The 23,552-nt window shown below is 39.3% G+C and overlaps 1 protein-coding gene across 1 annotated transcript in view; it reads right to left on the bottom strand.

The window, feature by feature from the left end:
- dchs1b (dachsous cadherin-related 1b) overlaps window positions 1-16,558 on the bottom strand; it is an 85,777-nt gene extending 69,219 nt beyond the window's left edge. The window contains exons 1-3 of the mRNA XM_008427253.2: window positions 15,952-16,558; window positions 487-1,326; window positions 200-397 (exon numbers count right to left, since the gene is read on the bottom strand). Coding sequence (XP_008425475.1) covers window positions 200-397; window positions 487-1,308 — 1,020 coding nt within the window. The 5' untranslated portion in view covers window positions 1,309-1,326; window positions 15,952-16,558. The remainder of the gene's footprint in view (window positions 1-199; window positions 398-486; window positions 1,327-15,951) is intronic.
- Window positions 16,559-23,552: the final 6,994 nt, after the last annotated feature.

Below are 23,552 nucleotides of genomic sequence, written 5' to 3' on the forward strand. Positions count from 1 at the left end.
AAAAAAGCGATTGTCGAATTTTTTTTCCAATATAAGACATACCCCGAAAGTAAGACATAGTGGGGCTTTTGGGGATAAAAAGAAAGTAAGACACTGTCTTACTTTCGGGGAAACACGGTAGCATCAGCATTTTTACCTACAATAAAAATTGTCCATTGTGCCTAATGCTCAATGCAGTGGATAGCTGTAAGGGAATTACCTCAGGCTGGCTAGCATTATCTTTGGCCTGGACCACCAGCTCATGGACTCTCTTCAGCTCAAAGTCCAGTGGTTTATTGAGAGTGATGACTCCTGACTTAAGGTCAATGACAAAGTAACGGTCAGGATCACTCTGGCGACGGTTGATTTCATAAAGGACCAAACCATTATCACCTTCATCTTCATCAGTTGCAAACACCTGCAAAGACAAAGAAGGTCAAACATTGAAGTAGCCCTGTCCACCTTGTTTAAGTCACTAGCCAAGGCACTAAAAAGACTTGAACTGACCTGTAAAATGCTACTCCCTTGTGGAAGACTTTCAGAGATGATTGCATGGTATCTGCTCTGATTAAAGGCTGGTGCATGGTCATTGATGTCCGTCACTGTCACTTCTAGAGTCATAGATCCTATCCTTCTTGGCGAGCCTCCATCAAAGCCCTCTATCACCAGGGTGTACGATGAGCGCTTCTCCCTGTCCAGCAGTCCATTGACCACCAAGTCTAGATAGAGAACCTTGTTTGCACCCCTCTTGGTCTCAAGTCTAAATGTTTGGCCAACATTGCCCTCGCGAATAGTATAACCTTGGGTAGTCAGCTGATCCTTGTCAGCATCAGTGGCAGGATCCAGGGAAAATCTTGTCCCAACCGCTGTGTGTTCTGGGATTTTCAGAACAGATTTCTTTTTGGGGAACACAGGCGCATGGTCGTTGACATCATTGACGGTGATAGACACCTGAATGGTTGTGCCAGTCATTGTCACCGCAATGAAGCTGTAGTGGTCCCTCTCCTCTCGGTCCAAGCTGCGCGCAGTGGTAATGATGCCAGTGGTCTCGTCGATGTGAAGGTCGCTGCCGACGCCTGTGCCCTCATGGTCAGAGATGAAGTAAACAGTCGCTGTTTCACCAGGTGGTAGCCCTGCACTGATGTCACCAACAATGGTCCCTGCTGGCTGGCCTTCATCCAGCTGGAGTTCTAGTACTCCATAAACAAGAGTTGACTGAAATAGGATAATGAAAATATAGAAAAGGAGCTTCTGTTGGCCAATGCTTGAAAGCAGACAGGGTCTGCCCACCTGAGCCCTACGTCTAGACCCTTTACTTGTTTTTGGCATGGCTGGCTTCTGTTATACCTGGAAGGAAAGAGAAGAGAAATCTATATAAGCACATGTTTTTTAAGAAATGTTTGCACTTTAATTTATTTTCATTTCATGTTAAATGTCTTGGAAAATTTGCTGATCTCTTTCAGCACAGAAAGAAATAAAATGTTTTCCATATTTCAAACCTCAGCATGGATTCTAAATCCTCGGTTGACAGTGTGCTAACACTTTTACAGTCCGGAACCAATATTAAAGATGTTTCCTGATGAATTTCAGATTTTTTTCCACATGAAGAGAACATATATAATGTTAGGAAAGAACTCTTCAGCAGGATCGCTGAGGCTTTGAAAAAAAGCATGAAAATGGAAATCTAACTCGGTCCAGGATCCACACAAGCTTCAACCACATTGAGAACAGAGCCATAAAGTATATTTATCTTGAGGATGGCCGTTTTTTCTTGCTGGGTGAGAACATGGTGAAGTATCTACTACATCACACGACAATATCCAGAGGGATATTTAGGATGTTAATGAGGTTTTCCCAGACATTCTATTCAACACGTTAGAAATGTTAGCCTGTAGCAGCTTCAGTAATTGGAGAAAAACAACCATTTAAAATACAAAAATAACCACTTAATCACTGCATTTAAGTTGACCAATCTATAAAAGATGAGTACACCCATAAAAATAACATCCTTCATGTCTAAATGGCAGCTCAATCTCATTAGTCAAAATCTTTTATCAGAAACTGCATGTAGTAGTGCACTTTTGGTTTTTGAGGCGTGCCAGATCCTTGAACGTGGCTTCTTGTTTGGCACATGGACAGATAGTTCACTACAATGCTTCAAAAACACCATCAAAAACTCACCTTACACTCAGCTTTGCCGCAGTAAATAATTAAAGCCACCATCTGGAGCTTCCAGCAAGTTAAAACAAACACCAATAATTATTTGCAAATGGCAGTGACCCGGCTTTGACGCACACACAGCGTTTTTGCACACCATCATAAAATTAAGAAAAAAAATACCCTCATAAGTGCTCTGAAAAGTCTACAGAAGTTTAAAGCAGCTTTCATTAGATGGATGGAGAGTCTTACCCCTTGATGAGGTCTACAAATATTTAGATTACCTTCTAAATTATGTTTACATATGCTACGCCTGTATTTATAGACTAAGATTTATCAAGCATGAAACTGCTTAAAACATCCTGCAACGGGGAGATCCATCAAGGTATCCAATAATTCCTTCATAAAAACTGCGTGACCACAAAAGGGTGCAGCTTTAAAAAATATTCTACATTGATCTGAACGTCAACAGTCTCTGGGAAGTGAAGGAGTCACTGCTTATAGCAGAATATTTTACAAAAAACCTCTGCAGGAAAACAGCAGTAGCAGACTAAAATGGGAATTATAAGTGGTGGGTGTTGGCCCACGTTGGCCAGCCATATTCACCCCAGATAATCACTCCCAAAGCGTGTGCATAATCCGGACAGTTAACTGTAGGAATGTCTTGCAGCCTCAAAGCAAAAGCCAGGATGGTACCAGCTGGAGTATTTGCTCATACATTATTCTAAAATACCCACATAAATTGTTTTTTTAGCACAATTACTTCAATTATCAACAGCATACACAATATCAGAGTGTTCATTTCCAATCAACAGTTGTAGATATGCTAAGATATAAATAGAGATGCACTGAGAAATCAGCTGGTCATTTAAACTGATTTTACAGCTTGACCAACTCTAACCAGTGGCCAGCTGCTGAGTCACTCAAAAATACAATCTTTCATTCATCCATGAACACAACATATCACCCAGGGTTTTCTGTGGTGGTAGTTGTTGCTATGTAAAGAAGACTAAAGACAAAGTTAGTTGATTTTAGTATCAGAAAGGTGCTTAAAATAATGTCACAAGTAGAACAGAGATGTAAGAATTAATGTATTTAAAAGGCACATGTATATCTGAGTACATCAGGGCCTGTTGGCAGTCATGCTGCAAGGGAGCTCATTTGACACTTCATTTAGTACCTAACTTTTTCAGGTAAAAAAAATAATGCATCATGCACATACTGTTTACTTTTTCAACATTTCAGAATGTTTTGCTGTATTTACTTTGTAAGTGAAGTTTGGAATTAATCTGGAGCTGATTTCTCAAACATATTCAGGACAGCATCTGCTAAAGTAAGGTGAGCTTCCTGGTATATTTTAGAAAAGTACCTGAGAAATTCAAAAGCAAGTCACTAGTAAATCCCAATAAATTACCTTGAAAGTTCCACAGTACCTGACAACTTCCAGGCAAGTATTAAAGAAGTTCCAAGAAAGCACCTAACAAATCTTAGTAAAGCTCCTGGTAAGATTCAGGAAAGGACCAGTAAGTTTTAACACAGGATAATTTCCAGATAAGTATTAAGTACTTCTAAGCTGTGGTAAAGTTTCCAAGAAAGTTTCAGAAAAGTACCTGGTAAGTTCTAGCAAAGGACCTCAGTTACAGTAAAGTAACTTGACAGAATGGCCTGTCCAACAGTTTCAATCATTGGAGACAAAATTGGCATATAGTGGAATATTTATGTTGTGATTTTTCGAAACTAATAATGGCTCTGTCTCCCTGTAAAAAAAATCCTTATTGATTTTACATGGATCCTAAAAGACTGCTTTGAATACAAAAAGAGGAAGAAAGAATACAAGACATCATTTTATATTTAATGAATCCTACTGCTATCTTGCTAGTCTTCCTCCCCAGCCTCCTACGGTAGTTTATGTGGGCTTTGGGAGGAAAGATTAATAAAGGCTATAGCTCCACTGGGACAGACAGAGGGACACTGATACTGACCCCTTCCAATCCAGTCAATGACCCTTACATCTGGTCCAGACGGCTGCTCTGGACAGTTGCTGCACTCCTACACAAGAAAGGAGCGCAGAGCTTAGACTGTTCACAACTCGTGCAATTGCTTCACACACTTGCTTGTTCGCTGTGTGCAGAAGCAATGATGGCAACATTTGCAGGCGTACAGATGAGCATGTCTTAAAGAGTGGGAGGAAAAAGAGAAGCTGAAAGAAGATCTGTGAGAGACACAATTAGGGGTGTGTTGATGAAGTCTTTCAAGTGCGCCGCTGACTGGGGAAACTCAGAGTCAGAGCTCAGGCCTTATGAGACCTAGCTCTGATGAAATTAACCCACAGCACTGAACAATCATGCATCAACCAAGTGGGAGGAAAAGGTAAAGAAAAGAACAAAGAAAACAAGTGGAAAAACTGGATGCAGGTCAAAACAGAAAAAGGAGTGATTACAGTTTGCTTTGGCCTGACAGCCTTATTGTCTTTAGAGACCCCAGAGCTGTGCAAGGCAATCCTTTTGTAAGAAAAAAAAAAGAATCTAAAAGGGTATTTTCCAAAATGTGTTTGTGCACACACTTTTTTTACATCCTCAATTTCTCCCTTGCAGCTTCACACGAGTGTCAGTAAAAGGTTATATTTGCGAACATATCACATGACTGCAATTTGTCACTGTCAATGAGCAGTCGGACAATGACATCATTCCCCCCTTTGACACGTACTGTAATACACTTGTGTTTACTCTGGAAAACATGATCTGATGAGAAACAGAGTGAACAAAGGCTCGAAGCTCACACTGGTTTAAACAGTGGAGGAGAAGTTTAGCACTTGATTTACTCCCTCTAGTGGTACTCTTTAATCTTTCTGCAACCTACAAAAGTTTACATCAATAATTTAAGCTAAGGTGTGAAGAACTACATGATGCCTAAGTTTAAACTTGAATTTGTGGTGCGTTGGGATTTTGTATGGCCATGACATCTGCATGCAAATTCGTGCACGACCCCCCAAACCCCCCTCAATAGGGCCAACCGCTGAGGGCTCCATGCAGTCTCAGCCGCATTATATCTGGCACTGCTCCTCCATAATCTGCCTTCGCCGCCGCGTGCAACCCTCAAAGCCTTAAATACATCCTCCACTCTAAAGTGCTGTTACTAAATATTAGCAAACCATACTGTTTTCACTACGCGACCATCTAAAAACACTGCCGTTTTTCCTGTCGTATCTCAGTAGTCAGGAACAGCTTCATCTCCCTTTTACCCCGAAATGTTCACTCCACCTCCTTTTTTTCCGCCAGTCCCCTCTAATTGATTTAACAGATTTTGCTGGGCACGCCACAGCTACCCCGCAGCCAAGTTAAACTGGACACAAAGTTACAAAGATGGCCTCTTCAGTTCCGATCTTTCTTTGCCCGGTTGCTTTGGTTTTAATAGTACAGCATGCAGTTGTATTCAGCTTGTTCCACAATTGCTGAGAGGTCTGGCTCTCCCTCTAAATATTCCAGTTCTTTAGGCGTTTTTTGTGATAACTACAACAAGCACTAACCGAACATAGAGGGGTGGCGAAGTGAAAAACACAACAAAATGATGGGAAAGCATGTTCTCTTTTTCACACAAACACAGTTTTAAATGTAAATCTAAAGAATCCATTTTTTTCTATTCTGACCAGACAATTCTTCTTACAAATATCTTCATGATGCACAGGGCTTCACAGGATAAATGCATTTTATACAGCTGACATGTGAAGCCACATGTAATTAGTTCACCTCTGAACCCAATAGGTTGCATTTGACTGTAGTTGATGGGTGTCAGATTAGAGGTCACAAAAGCTTTCTTAAAAAACTTCATTGTTAAGTAATTTGAAAACCAAGTGTACTTTTCTTTCAGCTTTGTAATTATGTGCTACTTCGTGTCAGTTGTCCCGATAAAATACATAAATGTGTGTGTGGCTTTAATGTGAGAAATGTAAAAGAAGCCCAATGAGTATGTATGTATGTTATGTTATGTTTATGTTAAGACATAAAAATGTTCCAGTGCAGCCAAAGTACAATGTAAAGAGATCTGAGGTTCCGGTTTTAGTGTCACTTAAAAGTGTAACAAAAATCTGTTTCTTGACAAGTGTGTGAATGAATGACTGAGGATTTGTGATGCTGTGATGAAACCTGGTGCAGGGTGCTTAAAAGAAAGCTTTGCAATAAAACGGATGGAGGAAGGATTCTGCGAGGGGGGTGGGAGGGTGGAACATGGTGGAGTGCTGTGCATCTCAGTTTTCATGCGGTTTGGGTTGTGTGTGTACTTAAGGGGTCGACAACAGTGACCCCGTCACCTCCTCAGTTGCCTTTTCCTGGATATCTGGATATAGACATCCCATTTCCAACCTCAGCTGTCGCTCTGTACATGCGTATGCGTGGGTGCGTGTGAGTGTATGTGAGCATATTTCGCTCTACGCACATATACACACACATTTCCTCTAATTACATTTCTACACTAAAGCTGCGTATCAGTTTCAATTTGTTTGCACAATTGGCTTAATTAAAACAGAATCAGCCTCAACCTCTGCAGCTGCACACCACCGTCTGGGCAGCTAGACACTGGCTGAAATATACATGCATGTGTGGAGTACAAAACAGAATCAATATTAATGCAAGAGTGAGTTCAGAGACATGTCATACAACTCGTATACTATAGGCAGGGGAAGTACCTCAGCTGGGAACACAAAGTATCTGGGTCAAGGAGGCTGGAGGAGTCTGAGAAGGTCTGTTTAAATTAATTACTGCTTTCTGGGTAGTTCCACCTCGTAGCTCAAGTGGTTCGTGTACTTCAGAGTGATCATTAATTTATTCACCCATTTACTCCGAGGGAGACTTGAAAGTTGACAGATTGTCCAAAGCAAATGTATTTCCTGTAAATCCTGTAAAATACTTGCCATAGTACGTGGTACGATGTTGTGACAAAGTATTTGATTTCTCAGATATTTGTTCTGTTTTTTTAGTTTAATTGACACATGTAAATGTTTCAGTTAACAAAATAACATGTTATTATCAGTCTAAGATAATCTCAGTTTCTAAATGAAGATTTGATCAGGGGAAACTGCCATCCACAGTCACCTGACCGTATGTGGAAAATCTAATTGCCTCCCAGGTAAAGTCAGTAAATAAGTGTAATTCTCCACATTTTTGGTTTTATTTCATTAGCCACAGCTAGTGTAAAAACATTAAAACAGAGTCTGTCTGTCAACATCAGGTAGGCTAAAAGATCTTAAGAAGCAACAATTTATACCCCAACTAAACAATTTTTTTTTAAAAATGAACAAAATCACTGACAAATAGAAGTCTACCAAAGACAGCTGCCATTTCAAAGACTTTGGTGACTGGTGATGTATGAATCTCTTTAGCAATAAGATGTCACCACAACCTGTGATGATGACTCTCACAGAGGTTTCCAAGGAGGAATCCAAACACAGTCACACACCCATGAGACAAAATGTCCCAGATTTTACCAGCCAGCCAGGCCAGACGGGGAAAAAAAGTAAAAACATGAGAAATTGATAAATATAAAACTACTTCACTGTCTACAAATGTAAAGGCTGCAATACACTTCAGGAAAACACAGGCAGAACTGTCTTGCTGCATCTTGCATTTCTGCTTATTTCAAAAGGTGTCCAATATATAAATATATTCAGATAGAACAATACGTTCTCAATTTTTAACATGAAACTTTTTCTTTACAAAATACAAAACGTCTGTTCCAGATGATGGGCTTGCATGCTCTTTCACTGCATGAGCAAGTAAAGACTCAGGGGTAAAAACAGCTAAAAGACAGAAGGTACGGTAGCAAAAACACAGCTGGCTGGACAAGCGAAAACAGTTTATGGACAGTGGTGAGTTTCTTTTTATATGCATCCCTCCACCAGAATGCCTGAATCAATTGGCTGAATGACTCCTAATTGATATTGCAAAGGTCTACTGAGGCCTGCTGATGAGCCTTTTGTTTGATTTCAGGTGTGTTTATATAAATTCAAAGTTGAATCATCTGAAACAGCAGGTGTGTTTAAAATATTTAGCTTCTTTTTTCTCAATTTACACAGTGGTAGAAGACTATTGGAGAATCTAGAATGCTGTAAAAGAAATTGCAAAAGTGTTTAGTTGAATTGCATGATTCCCTTTAATATTCTGCTCTTTATAGAATACCCCTGATAGTCTAATAAGCAATTATTTGTCAGTTAATTGACTGGACTGTCATGTAGCAAACATATCGTCTGCTGCTTACTAAATATGCATCTCTGCCTTTTTAGCACAAACTACACCTTTAAAAAAGCATGCAATATCAACAGGTGGCTTTCCTTTGACTTTCCAAATAGCTGACTTCCTCACTTCCTTTCTCACAAAGAACAGAAATGTGTAGGAGTGACCAATAGTGCTGCTTAACAAGACCGGGACTGCCAAGCATGGAGCGCCACGGAAAAACCACTCCACATCTTTCTGTCATCTCGTTGAAACCACTTTAAACCACAGGAACAGTAAGACGGAAAAGTTTTGGTAAACTGTATTTTTTTTATTTTTTATTTGGTATACAGGTGATCGATCCATGTTTAATCTTATAGTCTAGTGAGATGGAGGCATTATGATACCCATACAGCTAAATGATCTAATTTATTTAAAAGTAATAATAACAATAAAATAAAGATTTATAATATAAATCATACCTGAAATGCCTTTATGGAGAAAGTTTATATGACAGAGGAAGTGTAGTCTTTGAAGCATTACTTTTTACAAATTCCAAACAAGCATGTTTGGAATTATGATTCCAAACATGATTATCTGACTGTAAACAGGGATTCATTTTAACCTCTCGCTTTTTTTCCACAGTAGCAGCCTCGGATTCAAAAAGTTGTTAAACTCGGTCCTCCCGGGGGCACACAAACGCTGCCTCTCGTGCGCCGACATAAATGACGCACTTGTGAACTATCCGTGAAGCCGCAGAGAAAGTGAAAACACAGCTGGGGGTTCTTCACCTTCCTCCTAACCTTTAAGACCAAGTCAAAGTACTGCAGTGCTCCAGAGTGAGGGCTGCTTGAGTATATGTGATACTTTTATCCACAAAACCATCCAGTGTGCGAAAACAATAACTTAGAAAATGCAGAAAGTAACCTGCTGATGCCGTCAAGGTGAACCGGCAGCTGCTTTTGACCGTCACTCGCCACCCCTCCCCTTCCAAGCTCGCTTAACATCCCACAAGGGCAAAGCTGTTGAGTGGAACCATGTCAATGTCGATGTCAAATATTACTGAACCAATGCTGAAGCTGAGATATATGTCCTTACAGGGTGTCAAGCAAATAGTTTTGAATTGTATCCGATGGAGGAAAGCGTCAACTCTGTACAGTATCAGGGGGAAGGAAAAACCTTGACTGGAAGCAATTAAGCAATGTGGAAGACATTAAAATGTACAATCAACTACCTCATGAGTCAACTTGTTTCAACTGAAAATTAAGCTGTATGGTTATATTAGTACTGTGGTATTTGTTGTAATTACTGTTTGTTTAAGAGTCTGTACCACTAAAGCCCACAAATACTTACATACATCACCCAAACCTTCACCTAGTCATTGTTCTTGGCTTTAAAATGTCTGTTTTCTTCACAGATCAAGGATTTTGTCAGAGATGAACTCTTCCACACACAGGCTGGAGCCATAAACTTTCTTCCTCCACGTACAATGAGAAAATTACGACACGTAAACACGGTAGGTACACCATATGAATCATTAATTATCAAGCTAAAAGAGGAAAAGGTCAAAGACAAAACACACAGATGATAGCCACAACAATATCAGGAAGAGGGAAACAGTAGATCCAATGTCGTAGCTCCACCACACGCGGCAGAACAAACCTTTCCTAATCTGCTTCTGCATTCCATCTCATAAAATAATCAGCAACACAGCCAAGCAGCGAGCCAGCCATATTCGGATCAGATCATGTTATTGTTTCTGAAAAGGCATAAATAATAATCAAAGAGATAAGATAATTTGTTGAGGAGTTTGCCAGCTGGCTAATTGTTGAGGGTGAAAGGAGGTGAGTATCGTCATAAGAAAAATCCTAAAAGCTTAATTTCGGCTTCTTCTTCTGCATCGTGGGTGACAGTTCTGGGAAATCTATCAAGTACTGCAATTACTTAACTCTGGGTCAAAAAACTGAGACAGTTACTTGGCTTACTAGATATTAAATTCTCCATCAACTCCTTAGTTAGTGGCGCGCCGGCAGCTGTTCTCCAAGAAAATGCCTTTGTATCATATTACTTTATTGCACTTCTTGTGGTAAGTCTGGGGTTTGAGCCTGTCTGCTTTTGTTTAACACATCAGTTAATAATGACAAAATAAAAACATGATGAAAAGACACGCAAATGGGGTTGACACTTTAAAACAATGAATCATTTTTTGCTTGATGCAAAATATTATCAATAAATAAAAACTTTTGCAACTTTCCTTGTTTTGTTTTTTGCATGCCACACACAACCAGTATCCAATCTGCTTTACCTGAACAACACAGCTCTCAGCGCTGTGCAAGTGTTTGAAGTCATCAGAAGCTCAGATCATCTCACTAACTTCATTAAAAACACATGAGGTGCTTCACAGGGAAGCTCTCTCCTCTTCCCTCTGAGCTGAGTCACTTTTTTTTGTTTATCTAGCAACCAGATGGAAAGCAGCAACTGCATTTCATTCATCTTTGTTCAAACGGAGCCACCTTCATATCCTTGTTTTCATGAGAGTCATGACATTAACACATAGCTTCATTCATAAAAGTGTGAAATTTTTTTTACATGTAAAAAAAAAACAAAAAAAATTTTGTTTGTTTTAAAGATTGGCAGCAGAGGAAAAGTTTATAGTTGAAGTGAATATCCTGATATAACTCTAGCTGCATGGTTTGGCTTTGTAGTGGGCATCTTTAACCTATTTTTAGAAACACTTGCAATATTTTGCAATAGTTATGTGTTTATGATAAATTGACTGAATTTGTTGTTTCGTCTGGCCTGTTTTTCTAGTCTAGACCACTCAAAGTGCTTTCCACTACATCCACTTTTACCCAGCCGCACTCACAAACACTCACACATATGCCAATACACAGATCAGTAGGCAAGTCAGGATAAAGTGACCAGGGACGCATTGATATGTCACAAGAGGAAGCTGGAATCAAACACAACATTCCGATTCCAAGACAACTACTCAACCCACTGGGCCACAGTCACCCACTATGTTTATATACGGTCAGGCATAGCTTGCTAAAAACAAACTGTTCTGTGGTTTTCTCATATTTCCAATAAGTCATCTGCCTCTTCAAAGCACATTTTCCTCAAAGCTTGATTTTGTCTATTACAACATTATCAAAATATAAAAAGTATTTTTTCCACTTCTGTTAAAAATATACAGATTCACAACAGCCTCTCTTTCTCTGCATTAGCAGAATAACACGAGGCATGCAACCGACGTCCAAAAACTTAACTGTGACAAAAAGGAAGTTTAATATAGGCTAAAATCTTGCTTTTTTTTTTTTTTTTTTTTTAGAATGAACAGCTCATGAAAACTACAGATTCCACCTGACCAGATGTCTATGATTGGTCCATTGTGTGCCATATTTCAACTCAGCACATCGTTCAGTTTAAAGGATCCCTTCAGCCAGGACAAAGACGCTGAGTAATGAACAGCAGGTAGATCAGAAATGGGCCTCAGAACAAACAGAAATTGGACTGTACTGTCTCAGGGCTCCAGCTTCACTCTGCATCCAACAGCAGAGTCCAGTAATTTCCTTTGCCTGGCTGGCTAAGGCATACTGTAATATCTTCTCCAGAGCCATGGAGAAATAAGTCTCAACACCATATGAAAGAGGCTGTAGACAACGTAGATAGAACATTTTACTAACTCAAATATTATTCTCAGGTGTTGCAAACGTAATCACAAGTGTTAAATCAATTATTTACTTTCATTTGATTTTTTTTTACAAAAACAACAAATCCCCAGAGATAAAAGTTATAAAGTGAAATCTAAAAAAAAAAAGATTCCCTATCAGCTGGGATCTCCTTTCAAAACTCTTCTAGTAAAGCTATTAATAACTGTCTGGCTTTAGTGTGGCCAGATGATTCAAACACAAAGTGATTTCCCAGAAAACTAAACATCTCGGGGCTCGTTTCTCCTCACACAATGCTCTAAATCCGCTAAGCACTGGTTCAGGGTCCACATTTTGCATGATAAATTAGAATGGCATCAAAATCCCCCACAGTATATAGAGTTTATGCCTTGTGTTATGTCTAAAGTGGTGGGTGAGAGGTAAATAAAATTTTTTTTTAAAAACCCAACACAGTCCTCGGGCTTCAGCATCAACCAGTCGGTGAAAGATGAAGGGTAAATATTTCCATTGGCTACTTGGGGAGCAAAGGAGGAGGAGAGACAATCTCTTTTTTTTTGCTGTTTATCCTCATGTTTGCTTTCTGCTGGCTGCCATCTGCTAGATGCTTACCAGTGTAGAGCTGACCCTTTTGTAATATACAGCATAATCTACTGGATAAGATGCTAATATTTATTTTTTGCTTTATTTTAACTGAGATGTAGTTGCATTTGAAGGAATTCAATGATCTGTGTTCAGAAGGGTTCACAGTTAAGAATATAATGGTGAGGTAATGTTAGGGTTGTGGTTACTGTGCAGGCGTATGTGTGATTGAGAAAGAAGGAGGGAAGTCTCTGAGTCACTTTCCGATATTTGTATACAGATGGTTATGCCTCAAGAGTAAACCTAAAGCCACAAAAGAACTACTCTGAAGTGCAACTAAACTAACGGTCCAAAACTGTGGGAATCTGTTATGAAAATGCTTTCTGTTTTCCCTCCTGTCTTCCTTTGTTACTCTTGTTGGCAACAATGTCATGGAGAGATGCGGCAGATTTTACCAGAGATGCACAGAGAAATCATCTGGTGAGAGAAACTCTAAAGTCAGATCTTTTGCCAGCCAGTGGATGCAACATAATTGCTTCCAGGTAGCACAAATGATAACACTTTTCACTACGGAAGTTGTTACTCAGAGGAAAAGACTCAGAGTTACCAATTCCAGTATTAGTAACTATTTTAAATTTATATCCAGAGGAACCTCAAAAGTGTACAAAAGAAAACAGTTTGTTGTGACAAATTGAGATATGTTTGTTGTTTTTCCAGGCTGTAACAGAGCGAGAGAGAGCAAGACTTTCAGTACGTAACAGTCAATATAATGTTTCGGAGCGGTTTACTTTTTCTCAAGTGCGTTGACCAACGTAATTCTGCTTATATGTTGTTTTTTTCATTATCATCTAGCCCATTTGCTTTCAAGATTAGGATAAAACACTAATTTGTAACAGTTATACAAAGCAGAGGACTGCTTAAGACGTCAAGTCTGTTTCACAACACATTTGCAAAGTTTTGCAAAAACAGGGGTACAAATAAAGGTCACTAAACTCTAATTGATGCATGTCTGGAGTTTACGCAAGAGCTTTAATACATATTTGTTTCGTATGCATTTCATTTTACACATAACTTCCTGTGAATTGTGTATTGTAATAAGTTGTTTTGTCTTTGTCATGATATAGAAAGATAAAAACACTCCAGGCAAATGCATATTTGTACGTTTTATGTGGGTTATGTGGTGGCCTAAACTGTATACAACACTAGTGGAATTTCAGTGTCAAAGTGGGTGGCAAATGTGCAATCTGCAATGTGTATTCCGATTCCAAGTAAACTCCCAAGGCAGCTTGAGTATGGCAAGAAAACATCAGCCAAACGTGACAAAAAGCACAAACAATAAAACTGAAAATTACAGAAATCTCTGTGATCAATCTGGATTCCCTTTCACCTTCATCAAACAAACTTTACCTGTATACCTCTCAGCAAGATTCAGACAAAAAAAAATCATATTCATGTTGTTCATCGAATACAATGCTAAGAACAAATCAAGGCTGATGCCAAGTTGCAGCTATTATGGATGTGATGCAGCTCAGAGCTGCAATATTAAGTCATTCAGCAGATGTTTCTGTCACAGAAGTGTGTGAGTTTCCAGCTTGGCCCTGCTGAAAATCCAGCCTGTGACCCCATCTGACTCTTTACTCACTCGTTCAGCAATGCAGAACCACAGAAAGTGCAAGACAAACAGCAGACTGTTTATTCTGTTGATAAACTCTAAACGGACTTGACTCAAAACCGAAGGAACTGACCTCTCTGCCTTGACAAGCTGATACAGACCCCATTAAAGACATTTATTTTCAAAATCCTTCTGAGATATGTTTAATGTAGATGAGTAAAACCACCTTTTAAAAAAGGGGCCCAGGAGGACAGCTGAGTTACCAGACTTCAAACCAACCCATCAGAATCACTCCACAATGCAATCTTGGCTGAAAATATTACTGATAATTAAGCTCAAAAATGAGTCCACGGTGAAATGGCTGAGAAAACATACTTGGCTGTTCGAATCGTGTTCATACAAAGAAAAGTCTGCTCCTCTAAGCTGCTGATAAGAGGAACCATAAGTTGTTTGTACAGAGGCCCTATACAGTCACTGCTATACCAACTAGATATCCATATGGTTTATGTTAGAAACCGTCCTTCTTGCACACCCCATCGCTCCACAAAAAAAAAAAAAACAACTAAACTCTCTGTGGTTTTTATGCAGACCAGAGGCTGACATCGAGGCCAGCGGACTGCTGAGCTGGAGCGTGCAGGAGCTGTTGAAAAAGTATAGAGTAACAATGCGAAAAAAGTCTGTATCCTTCAGTGCAGCAGAAAAGCAGAAGCTGTGGAATTAAGTGAAGCTGACATCAGATATGCCTAACTATTGTGGTCAGGCACTTAAATGTAACCCTGGGTTCTCTGTTTTTAGGTTTTGGGCATACAGACATCACTGGGCTGCTATAAATACATTTTTATGACAAAGGAAAAATGTTGAGTCAGAATCCTTTTTACAGAAAGCCTAACAAAGTCAAAGCTCTCTCAATGTCTTACTTTTACAGTCTATAAAGATGTAGCTCATCTGTGAGTCTTTTGTTTTTAGTTCTTTCCTGTAGTGATTTGTGTATCTCCAGGAGATATGCACCGATCAGCCTGTTCTGTAGCCAACATTCTAGCAGTTTTCCTTTCAATCTGACCTGCTGATCACACATTTTCAAAAACACAAACATGATTAGTGACAAAAAGTGCACCTTATGTGTTTTGAGACCTAAAACTGTGGAATTTCTTAGTTTTAATGCATTCAATGTTGAGGGACGAAAAAAAACAGTGCAGATTTGTCTTTATTGAACCAGTGGTTCACTGATCTGAAACATTCAAGTGTGAATTGGTCGACCCTGATTTATGGCTGAATGATCGGTCCATCCAGTATTCAATCAGGTTTTGACACACTTTGAGTAACTTTGTAATGTGTGGTCACTGAAGGCTGCCAATGTCAGAGGAAAAGCAATCCACATAGAGGTAGTAAATATTTTCATATGCCCCAATAACCTTCTTTGGCATGGTAGGACTATTTCATTTTCCATTGAGGTCTCAATAAAACAGGAATCATGTTCTTCATTTTGTTTGCTGCCTGAGGTCAATATTAAATGTTTCACTATGATCCACTGATCTTGAGTTGCTTTTATAGCCCCTCTACCACAGTGTGGCTCTGCACAGCTGCCAGCTCTGCATGCAAGGTGAAGATGCAGGATGCAGCCCTATAAGGGAATATCTGACGCCCCCACCCACCCATCAAGAGTTTATTTCAATTCTAGGTCCCAACAGAAAAAAAAAAAAAAGATAACAGCAAATACAGTGTGAAGATGAAAAAAATAGGAGTCACTTACATTCATGGGACTCAATCCGGCTGTGGATGTGCGCTCTGGTTATAACCTGATTAGTATGCAAACGGGTTTCCAATCTCTCCCCCCTAGACGAGAGCCAATCTGCCCGGACAAAATCTTGAATGGAGAGAGCTTTTTGGGGTTGTTTTGATAACATCCACACAAAGATGGCAAGTGCGCCAATTCCACAGACTGTCTAATCCGGCCAAACAGAACAGCAGGTTAGGCTACTCCACCGGTGAAGCTTCTTTCTCTATCAGGTGAGCGCGTTTAGATCAGTTGGGAAGCTGATCTGCCTCTTCTTGCTCTGCAGCAAAAGATTTAAAAGGAAGGAAAAAAAAAAAGAAAAAAGGAGATAGACAGAGATCCTCCTGCGCAGCTCAAGCCGGGATCTTACCGCCTGTCTTAAATGTTTTTATTTCACCCTTCTCTCCTTCTCTCAGCATCCAGTCCCTCACAGCCGCTTCATGGAGCTGTGCACCTCTCTAGCTGAAAGCCGACTCCTCCGCCACAAGGCCCAGCCCCCTATCCTCCTCTTCGTCCCCTCCTCCGCCACATCCTCCCCTCGTTTACCGACCGCTAATTTATTCGGGTAGCCACACACACAAAAGGGGGGGAACAGAGGAAAGGGAAGCAAGAGGGAGGCTGTTGAATACAGTGGAGAGATGAGAGAGCAGACTTTGGTGCCCCCCAGCTCCATTCAGTGGAAGTAGTCTTTGTAGAGACAAAGGAGCGTGCCTGCTCTTCTAAAGGAGCTGCAGCTCCCTGTGCATTACTGGAATTAGTCGTCAGCCTTTTTTGTGCTACAGAATAATAAACTAGGCATATGGATAGTGGTTGCTTTAACTACTTTTCGGCATCGATCCACCAGCTTTGCAGTTCAGGACAATCTCATACGTTCAGTCAGATTAGACAAAGAGCATTTGTGGCTAGATAGTTCAAATCTAGCCACAGATTGTTTACTCATGCAATCTTGGTCTGAACTTTGAATAGGCCATTCTACAAGCATAAGTATTCTGTGGTATCCCAGACATTGAGCTTCTGTCCCATCCAACCTCTACACCATGCTGCTGCCCCCTCCACGTGATGTGCAGTGTTAGCTTTCCACCAACTTCTTTGTATGAAGGTCAGAAAGTTCAGTTTTGATCTCATCAGCCAAGAGCATCTTCTTCCTAACCTGGAACACTGAAATTGTTTGTGGCACACTGTAAATGAGCTGCATTTTATCCATCTTTATAGTGTCTTTTTCAGCCCTTGAGGGCTAGATTTGCTTAGTGTATCTCTAAAGTTGCACTATCGACAGATTCTTCCACCTGAGCTTTTGATCTCTGATGTTCCTCCCAAGACACCATTGGCCTCTGAGATGGTTCTCAAATAAACACTCTCCTTGCAGTTTAGGTGACCAGACATGTTTTTTATAGGTTTCTAGTTTTACCATACTCTTTCCAAACAATGAAAACTGAGAACGCCAATCTAAAACTTAAGCCTACCTTAAACTTATTCTCATTTTTTTGTTGTTTTCATTGATCTTTGTGATGTTTCTTTTCCCATCATTTCTTCTAGTCAATCTTTGAAATGTTTTTATAACTATTATTTATCACACTAGTCAGATTTGTATTTGAGTAACAAATTAGAAATGAATTATATATCGTTTTTTTCTTTTCCTTCACAATTATGAGTTGCTTGGTATACATAAAAATCCAGAAAAACTACATTGACGTTTGTAATTACAATGTTGGTTGGTTGGTTTGTCAGTTGATCAACTGGTCGATTGATTGGTTGATTGATTGATTTTTTTTTTTATTAAGTCATCGAATAATTTGTTATCCATGCTTTAAAGCACTGGCAACAATTTAAACAACTTGACTGGAAAGGTACAAGGAAAAGCACAAGGCTTATATTTCTACCTGTCCTACAATGTAAACATTTTCAAGTGATCTGAATGCTCCTGCAAGCCACCGTATTTAAAACCCCCTAGAACAGCTCAATCCAAATACCAGTACAAAGATCGTAATACCTTATATAGTTATAAGATTAAGAACCTGGAAGCAGAAACAGCAGATCAGCCAAAGCTGAGCTCTGAGCAGAGACACACTATTTAGACTACTAGATTCAGTAGGATGGGAGTAATTCATCACCCCAGATTTTAGGTCAAGTCTCTAACTTCCTCACTGAGGCAGAACGAGGGAGAAGACGAGGAGGAGGGTGACACCATGTGCAGGATGTGAGCACTGGGCGTGGGTCCGAAGATGGGTGTTGGAGGTGCGGCATAAGGACAGCAGTCAATTTATTTCTTCTTTTTCTAGGAGAAGTTCCATCAGATGATATGTTGCAGGCAGTGTGGTGAAATTATGCATTTAAATCTGTAACCACTGAGTGTTACAACACCGGCCACGACATGACAGCAAGACACTATATATATATATTAACCAGTTAACTTTGTGTGAGGCCCAGTTTGTTTCCAGACCAGGATAAGTTGTTACCATTTGGGAAGGATATTCATATCCAAAAGAGAAACTGGAAATTTATAAGTTGATGATGTTGGAAAGGATCTGTTATGTAGTTACACAATGTCTTTATACCTAAGCCAACTAAGTGGTTTGGATTCAGGTGCTAGAACTTAATAAATAAAAGAAAGGGTGGAGTTATAAATGTTAGTATTGCTTTTGATGGGAGACTATTGCAAGTCTTTGGGTTAATAGCTATGTCATAAATTAGATTTTTTTTTTTACTAATCTTTGCAGTTTATTGCTGGCAAATTTAAATGTGACTCAAAAATCTTTACTAGGTTGATAAGATGTGCCACTGGATCACCTAAATACAGAGCTCTGAAAGCAAATATATTTATTTAACAGTGGATCACCTAAATACAGAGCTCTGAAAGCAAATACATTCATTTAACAGTTTCACATTGTTGTGTTGTGGACTTATTGTGGAGACAATTAGGAGGCTCTTCATACTTAAAAAAAACAATCAAATGCATCTTTTTGGATGTATGCATTTATAAATTTGCTCAGTGTCAGCCTGTTGTGTGAACATTTGCCACAGAGACAGCAACACAGTTTTAACTGAGAACAGATGGCTAAGGAGTGAAACTTTTGGGCTGGCTCCCCATGATGAAGGAGACCAGTGCAGGATTCATATCAATGCTCCACACATCTATATATATAACCTCTCCCTGTCTTTCTGTCATATAGAGATACACACAGTATAATCACACACATACACAAAGACATTTATGATAAAGTCATATATTAATTAAATAATGAAAAAGCAGCCCCCCAGAATAGGTAAAGATGTCCAGAACCAAGATTAGCGATGTTGGACATATCTCATCTTTTGATCAGTATTTACGCAAAGCAGAAATAAATGTGCCATGGTGGTTGAAGTAGGGCGAAAATCTGTGAGGACCTTTGGAAATGGATTGTTAGGATCTAATGGAGGGTCCTGTCTATACTGGCTGAACTTGCTGGCTGACTTTCTCTGCTATGCAAACACTCTCCTACAGTTGACTGCAACTCTGTGAGGACTCTGACATGAACCAAAGTGGTGAATTGGGAAAAAAATGAAATGTTTGCCAGTTCAGTGAACTGAAGAAAATGTTGAAATGCATCATTATAAAACGTAGTTGAGAAATTTCTCTAGACAAAATGTTTCTTAACAACAATGCAGCCATAATGATTGTCTTACAATGCACACTGGCTGATTCTTAATAGTCTCAGTAAAGTTCAAAGGTGCAGAACAACAAAGAACAGACCTTTTCAGGCATTTCGGCTGCATAAACTGTTTTTCCTGCTACATCAACTAGGAATTACAGTGCCATATGCCTTTAACTGTTCCATATTTTGTCATGTTTCAGAAAACTAATACTTCATATTACCCCAAACACACCTTCCCCACTCTGGAACATTGTTGTGGAGGTGTAATGCTGAGGGGAAATTCTTCTTTTGCAGAGACAGAGAAGCTGATCTGTGATAATTCTCCTCTGAGTTGCCAGTCCATCTCTGGAGGGTGGAGGCTGAGCTTCAACATATTTTTTTCAACAATACACCTGGACGTGAGGAGCTTTGATTCTCAACTCAAACTGGTTGATGGGAGGTTTTCTATGAGTTAATTCTTCCTGTTACCTCTCAGTGGGCAATGCCCTCAAGGATTTTGGTCTATGTTCCACACTCACATCTGCTCCATGCCTGACATCCATAGTTTACCTCCTTGGACCTTTTTCTGACACCATGTGGATTCGTCACAATCACGAGACCCTGGTAGCCTCGCTCCTTGTGAACAAGAATCTCATTAACAGTAAGATATTTGTCAATACATTGTCTAAATTTATCTTTGCTTTCCACTGCAAATATCTTCCCCTCCTCTCCCACTGACATCTCCTGGAAGAAATAGTGACCAGTCAAGCTCAGAACCACAAATCCCTGTTCTTTTATAACATCTTTTTTTTGCCTACTCCATCCGCTTCTGGAGAGTTTTCCACAAAAGTGGGTCAGGAAGCTGCCATAAACCATGACAGACTGATTGATGCAATTTAATTAAGTGTTCCATTTTTACTCAGAAATTGAAATTTCCAAGTTTGTTGTTGAAAAGAAAAAATACTGGAGAAGCTCCTAGAAGTTATGAGTGGGAAAGTTGGAGATTTCTCAAAAATCTGAAATGGATTAAAAACCTACTCACAGAAGCAGATGAAAATAGCTTATTTTGCACTTTACTGTTATTCACTTCATTCAATTTTTTTTTGCACACTTATAACTATTCAATCTCATTTATTATGTTTAAAAGTATGCTTTTTTTATCTTGCATTGCTTCCAGCAGTTAGTCTAGTCATTGGGCACATCAAATAGAAAATCTCACTGGAACAGATACAGAAGAGCATAAGAGCATGTTTATGTCTTTTTTTCTGAACTCACCATGAACTTGTCTTGCCCTCCAATGTGCTAATGACAAAAAAAAAGATTTGAAATGGTTTGACTACATCACTTTCTAATATTGTTGCTGTTTCTCCCAATAGTCCAATGCAACCCTGAGTCTATTTAGGTGTCGGCCCCAGCTATCTGATCCACCTTTTCCTGCGCAGCGGGATGAGATGAGGTCACAGCTTTGCTTTGTGACTCTGTGTCAAAAGAGGAAAAAGGGGGTGGTTTGGTTAGGCTTTCCTTTCCCATGACCAAAATATCACTGGAAAGCCTGAATGAGGTCTATTTCATTCAAACACTGTAAATCTGCTACCTGACTTTTACAACGGAGTTAAACCCTCCTTGTAATTATGTGACATTTAAAAACCATTTCTTGAACAGGCTTCTATTTTTATAGCTAAACTGATGACTCACAGCTGATTGCAAATGATATCAGTATTTAGGATAGCAGATCTCTCTATAAATATACGTACCCAAATCACAATGAACATTTGTGTTCATTTCTACTTTAAAAAATAGCCAGCAAGGGTCAACTGTCCAGGAAATGTAAGTCTAGAAAAGTATGATGCCATGCAATACCTTTGGCTAGTTGTGCTACATTTCTTTTATTTCGCAAAATGCTGATTAAAAGCCAGGCATTAAGAAACATTGAAATATACTAACAACAAAAACTCAGCTATATTTTTAGGAGTTGGCACCATTTTTTAAAACTCATTCACTGAATTTAAAAAGCATATTGGTTACATGGATATTCTGTATTAACTTGTACAGCTTTTGAAACATTTGAGGAAAATAGTCTGCGGATAAATAGAATAGAACATGTAGTTAAAGCCCCATTTCTATTTTGTTCTGTAACTTTACTTGGCAAATGTTTTGCATAGGGAATTAGGTCAAGAAAAATCATATCCAGTCATGACAGCTGTTCACCCCACAAAATCCTCTTTTCAATAATTATATGCTAATTCGAAGCTTCATGTGCTGGATTGAATGACACAATCTCTTTTATGTGCTTGGAGTTTTGAAGATGTAAGAAGTTGTCTGTCTCTGGCTCAACCGTACTAACTTTTTGAAAACCCATGTCAGTGCATGGCCTGTTTCCATTTCTTCAAGCTTCATTTGAACAAGGCCTCGCCGCGTCAGCCTAACATTTGCTGAGAATTTTATCCTCTGCATGATCCTGTGAGAAAGGGGGTGAACAGGGGCAAGAAACAGTTTAGATTTTCTGCTGCAGCTGTTATTGCCCCTTGCACTTTTACATGCAGTACTGATAAAGGAGCAGTTCCTCTGACGAGCTTCCAGGTTTTGTACAATAAAGACAGATAACACCACACAATCCATCTAACTGTTTCTCGTCTTTGTTGATAAGTGTTGCCCTTGCACCTCATATACACCGCCTTGAAAAAATAAGCTTCAAATAGGAACTAAAGGGTATTTTAATAGGATTTCGTATGATAGACAAACACAAAGTGGAGTATAAGTGGAGTGTTTTTTCAAGCTTTAAACATGTATAGTAAAAAAAAGTGTGCTGTGTCCTTATATGTATCTTTTCAGTCAACTAGATTTTATTGAAATTACATCTAGAGTTTGTGCCAGCTTTGCACAACTTGACACTAAAACTTTTTCCTCCTTTTTTCAAAGTAGTTTAAATTCAATTGGATTACAAATAGAGCATCTGTGACCAGCAGTTGTCAAGTTCTGACATATTTTCAGTTGGATTTAAGTGTGAACTCCAATCCAACTGATGGCCCATTCTTACATATACTTGTTAGGATCTAACCCTGCTCTTGTAGCTCTGGGTGTATGTTTGGGATTGTTGTCATCCTGGAATGATCTACACCTTGTCTAAAGTGTTTCGCAGCCTCTGGCATGTTCTCTTCAGGTTGGTTCTCTATATCGATTTACATCCATCGAATCTTATCAGAAAAGAATCCCCCCATCATGATGTTGCCACCATCACCGTTATATATTGTGGGGTTGCTGCTTTCATGTTGATATGCAGTCCCCAAAGCTGTTGTGTTTCTCAGTGGGATGATTTCTTCCAAGTTATGAGTTATTCCAAGTACTGTTTGCTCCATACACAACATTTAGCGTGAAGACTAAACCTTTCAGTTTTATTATAGTGACCAGAGAACCTTTTTCTCAACTGCAAACAGAAATTTTATGGCTTTCTTTCAACAATGACCTTCTTCTAGTAACTTTTGCTCAATGGCCAAATTTGTGGAGTGGATGACTAATAGTAGTTGTGTTAACAGATTGTCCCTCCTGAGCTGTGGATCACTGTAACTCCTCCAGATTTACAACTGGTCTCTTTGCTGCTTCTCTGATAAATGTTCTTTTTGTCCACTCTGTCAGTTTAGGTGGACGACCATGTCTTGGTAGGTTTGCAGTTGTGTCACCCTCTTTCCAATTTTGGATGATGGATTGAACAGTGCTCCATGATATTCCCCAGGAATATCTTTTTATAATCTGGCCCAGCTTTGAGCTTCGCCACAGATATATCCCTGGCCTATCTGTAATTGTTCTATCTTGGCTTTTAGTGGTGACAAATATGTTTATTTAAGTTGCATCAATTTAAAATATTCAACATCTGTCTTTTAGATTTTGTATGAACTTCTGCAACTATTCTTTGTTTGGTCTGTTTTACATTAGAATCATGTTGTCATCTTGACTAAGACGTCCTGAAAA

This window comes from Poecilia reticulata, linkage group LG14, assembly GCF_000633615.1.
Source record: "Poecilia reticulata strain Guanapo linkage group LG14, Guppy_female_1.0+MT, whole genome shotgun sequence".
In the NCBI taxonomy this organism is placed as follows: Eukaryota; Metazoa; Chordata; class Actinopteri; order Cyprinodontiformes; family Poeciliidae; genus Poecilia; species Poecilia reticulata.